The sequence below is a fragment of the Polistes canadensis genome, unplaced genomic scaffold, assembly GCF_001313835.1.
Source record: "Polistes canadensis isolate GaletaPanama2010 unplaced genomic scaffold, ASM131383v1 scaffold_123, whole genome shotgun sequence".
Lineage (NCBI taxonomy): Eukaryota > Metazoa > Arthropoda > Insecta > Hymenoptera > Vespidae > Polistes > Polistes canadensis.
The window spans coordinates 440,715-444,972 of record NW_014569670.1 but is presented as its reverse complement, the minus strand read 5'-3'; the positions used below and the strand labels follow the sequence as shown (position 1 = coordinate 444,972).

The 4,258-nt window shown below is 23.6% G+C and overlaps 1 protein-coding gene across 1 annotated transcript in view; it reads left to right on the top strand.

Moving 5' to 3' along the window:
- The window catches only part of LOC106788059 (putative carbonic anhydrase 3), a 7,192-nt gene extending 2,973 nt beyond the window's left edge, over nucleotides 1-4,219 (top strand). Inside the window, exons 2-6 of the mRNA XM_014750980.1 lie at nucleotides 1,158-1,205; nucleotides 2,333-2,488; nucleotides 2,701-2,924; nucleotides 3,532-3,765; nucleotides 3,938-4,219. Coding sequence (XP_014606466.1) covers nucleotides 1,158-1,205; nucleotides 2,333-2,488; nucleotides 2,701-2,924; nucleotides 3,532-3,765; nucleotides 3,938-4,123 — 848 coding nt within the window. The 3' untranslated portion in view covers nucleotides 4,124-4,219. The remainder of the gene's footprint in view (nucleotides 1-1,157; nucleotides 1,206-2,332; nucleotides 2,489-2,700; nucleotides 2,925-3,531; nucleotides 3,766-3,937) is intronic.
- Nucleotides 4,220-4,258: the final 39 nt, after the last annotated feature.

Here is a 4,258-nt window from a genome sequence, read left to right as displayed (position 1 = left end):
TTTATTTTTTTAACACGTTGTAGATTCGATTACTTGAATGAATAATATATTTTGTTTTTGTTATTGTTCGTTAAATATTAATACGATGATGATATTTGCCACGTAACACCCTTTGAGATTAAAAAATAAAAAGAATTATGTTGCACAAAAATTAGAGATTTCTTTTAAAAATTCTACGAAGTTCATTTATTTTTATCAATACATCAAACGTTTTTTTTTAATTTTTACGTAATCTCACATTACACGTTTTACGTAGAAATAGATATTTATTTTTAAATGAATTTTAACAGAATGATCATTGATCTGTGATTATCCACATAAACATTATCCGTAAGAAAATTAAACAAATGTAGAAAAAAAAAAGAACCATAACGAGTGGAATATATCAACGTTTCGAATATGCTTGCATATTGTGCAAAAAAAAAATCCCATAAAAACGTAGCACTGGTATTCAATGTATTAACGATAAAAATAACATAATATAAAAACGCGTAACAAAATACTAATTAATATTTTTTGGTTTATTTAAATTTATTACCGTACAAATTTACTGATCAAAAAAAAATTGAGACACTTTTATATACAACCACGTATGTCAAAAAAATTTATAGAAAATAAATGGCTAAATATAATATATAATATATTTTGTAGTTTTAATTAATAAACCATCATATTTTTCGTATTAAACGAAACACGAAAATCCTTATAGAAATTCATTTCAAATGAATTTCATTAAATCATATAATCAATTAATTAGTATACCACATGATAACAATCATACCAATTACCACGGGTGTCCTGTTAAATTTGATTAAACCTATTCGATTAGATAAATGATTACGTTGAAGATATATTTAACATTTCCTGATCAATTCGATCCAGGGGCATGGCAATTCCAATTTAAACACCGTAAATCAATCATTGTAAATATCTGTCTATGTATATGTGTATGTGTGTGTGTGTGTGTGTGTAATCATTTCAATACTATCAAATTTCGAATTATCTCGTAATCTTCTTTTATATTTGTTAGATAGAAAGAGAGAGAATCAAAAGAAAAAAACTACACACACATACAAACGAAAATTTTGTTCTCTTTGTAATTATTTATTCATTTGTTAGTTTATCTATTTTTCTTGTGTTTTTTCTTTTTTTTTTAGGATTTCACATTGGAAGAACAGCCGATTGGGGTTATTGGGGGGATCATGGTAATTATTGATAATTCATTTTTCTAACATAGATAATAAAGTTAAGATAATAATTTCATGATAATCGATAACAGTCAAGGACAATGATAACAACTTTTTTTTCTTTTTTTTTTTTTTTTACACAAACATTACTCTCATTCGATATTATTTTTTTTTTATCGATAAGTTGTTAAGTAGAACGATTTGTTCTCGATAATGTAATATATTGTATTTTTTTTCTTGTTCCGATTAATTATCGTTTTATGATAGATTATATGTATAACAATAAAAAAAAAAAAATAAAATAAAATAGATAAAACGATCAGATTTGTAAGAGAATATTTTTTGTATTCTTTTTTCTTTTCATTAAATTCAATCAATTATTCATGAAATTATCTTACTATAATGTTTTGTTTATAAACGATGTGTATGATCGTTGATAAATATTAATAAGTATTACATACGTCAGTATATATATGAAGTAAGAGTATTTTAATTCGATATATTATAATATTTTTCTCGTAACGACACGTAGTCACGTTCTTAAGTGAACGTGACTCTTTTTATATTAATTTAAACAAAAACTATTTTTTCAAATGTTTTAATTGTTAATTTTCTCTTCACGCGAATATAAATCCTGATAAATATAGTGACACTAAGAATAATATCCTGCGTGTCATTATTTCATAACTATGATTCTATTTTTAGAAAAATCGTAATCAACATTTTTCTCTAGTTGAATATAAATTTAGCTACATGTAATTGTATTAACAAATAAAACTCTAACATAAATATAACAAATGTTAACGTAATAATAATATATCGATTAATTGTTTGTAAGATTAAACGTTAACGATGATTATCAAAAATATCTATCTGATCAAATTTGACATATACAATTTGTATTTTTAATTTCACATTGTGTAAGAAAAATCTAGAAAAAAAAATAAAGAAAGAAATTCGATTAACGATTTGTCTTTTTAATTGATAAATATATGAAACATTTGTATAAAAATAATATGATTATTATAACAATTAGTATTTTTAATTTCATAGATATTATATGAAAGACATTTAAAAAGATAAATTTGATATTCGTAATATATTGTTTTATTCATTTATTTTCTTTTTCTTTATTTTTTATATAGAACCCAGTAAATGGCCAGGAACGTGTTCAACGGGAAAACAACAATCACCGATTAATATATTAACAAGAAATACGATAAATAAAGATTTTGGTGAATTAAAATTTATTAGATACGATCATCCGTTTACTGGAAAGGTTACTAATTCTGGACATACAAGTACGTAAACAATATTATTTATGATCAATATTCAAATCTATGTGTGTTTGTTTGTATGTATGTGTTCAATTTTAGATTAAATAGAATAATAATTAATAAATAAATAAATGATCAATATGTATATCTCCCATGAGAATATTCATTTGAATATTTGTTTTGTTTGTTGTTTAAAATTACTATATTTCTTTTTTATTTCTTTTTCTTTCCAACAGTAAGAGTAGATCTCTTCGAGTATCCAATGCAATTGGAAATCAAACACCTCTCGGCAAATTATACATTCGTTCAAATGCATTTTCATTGGGAATCCGAACACACCATTGATGATAAACGTTATCCATTGGAATTACATCTCGTTCATTACAACGACGATTACATTAATGACCTTGTTGCTTCCGAACACAAAAATGGTTTGGTTGTGTTAACTATTTTATTCGAGGTAAATACCCCTTACACATTTTTCTATTTTAATGTTTTCCACTTTTTAAAGAGAAATTTTTCTTTTTTTATTTTTATGAGAATATATACCAATTTGAATGAATAAACAAACAAAAATATATATATATATATATATATATATATATATATACTATGTCAGATATTTATAAATACGATAGAAAACAAACAATTGTATTGCAATGCTTGAATTATTTTTAACACGTTCGCGAAACTGAATGCATTCATTTTCATCCTGTATGCAAAAATAACACGAATGTTATTCAAATTTTCAAACAACAATAATTATTCATTTTATTTTATATATATATATATATACTCAATATAATTTTTCTAATTATTATTCATTTCCAAGTAATAAATAAATAAAACATTTATTTAATATAACGATTAATAATTACTATTACAAAATATTATATTTAATCGCATTACTAATATGATAATTAGTTTTAAAAAATAAAACATCTTTTCGCGAACGTGTTAAAAAATGAAAAAAATATGGTGGTGGTGGTGGTGGGGAGGGCAAAAAAAAAAAAACAAAAGAAAGAAGAAGAATAAAACATATATTATCATTGTTAATAACATTGTAGATCGGTGAGAATAATAACGAAGGATTAAATCCAATAATAAGTGGAGCAAAATTAGTAACAGAATGGATTGGTGGTAGTTTCGTAAGAATTAACGGTCAAGTAACACCTGATTTACTTGTTCCAAAAAATCGTAAGAATTATTACACGTACGAAGGATCATTGACCACACCTGATTGTAAAGAAGTAGTTACGTGGCTAATAATGAAAGAAAAACTTACGGTATCCGAAGAACAAGTAAGTTATTTATTATTATTATTATTAAATCAAATATAATATCATATATTGAAAATATTAATCGTAAGATGAAAAAAAAAAACAATGTGATAAATAATATATAAATTTTGTATTATTATTATTATTATTATTATTGTTATTAATAATAATTGAAATTGGTTTTTTTTTTTAGTTGGAAATTTTACAAAACATCGAATCGCCCAATGGAACATTGAAATTTAATTATCGACCAACCCAAAGTGTTGGTAATCGAAAAATTTATTATAATATGCCAGGATGTTCATCCGCTCCGAGAAATCATTTTTTCTTAAACGTATTTCTCATTATTTATTACATATTATTCGTAAAATTATCATAATTGTTTCGAATAACCATATACCAACAAAATTTACGATGATCCTAGTAAGTATGAAAAGAAAAAAAAAACAAAAAAAACAAAAAAAAAAAGAGAGACTGATGAGTATACGCATTTTTCTCTCTTGTTCTTTTTTTT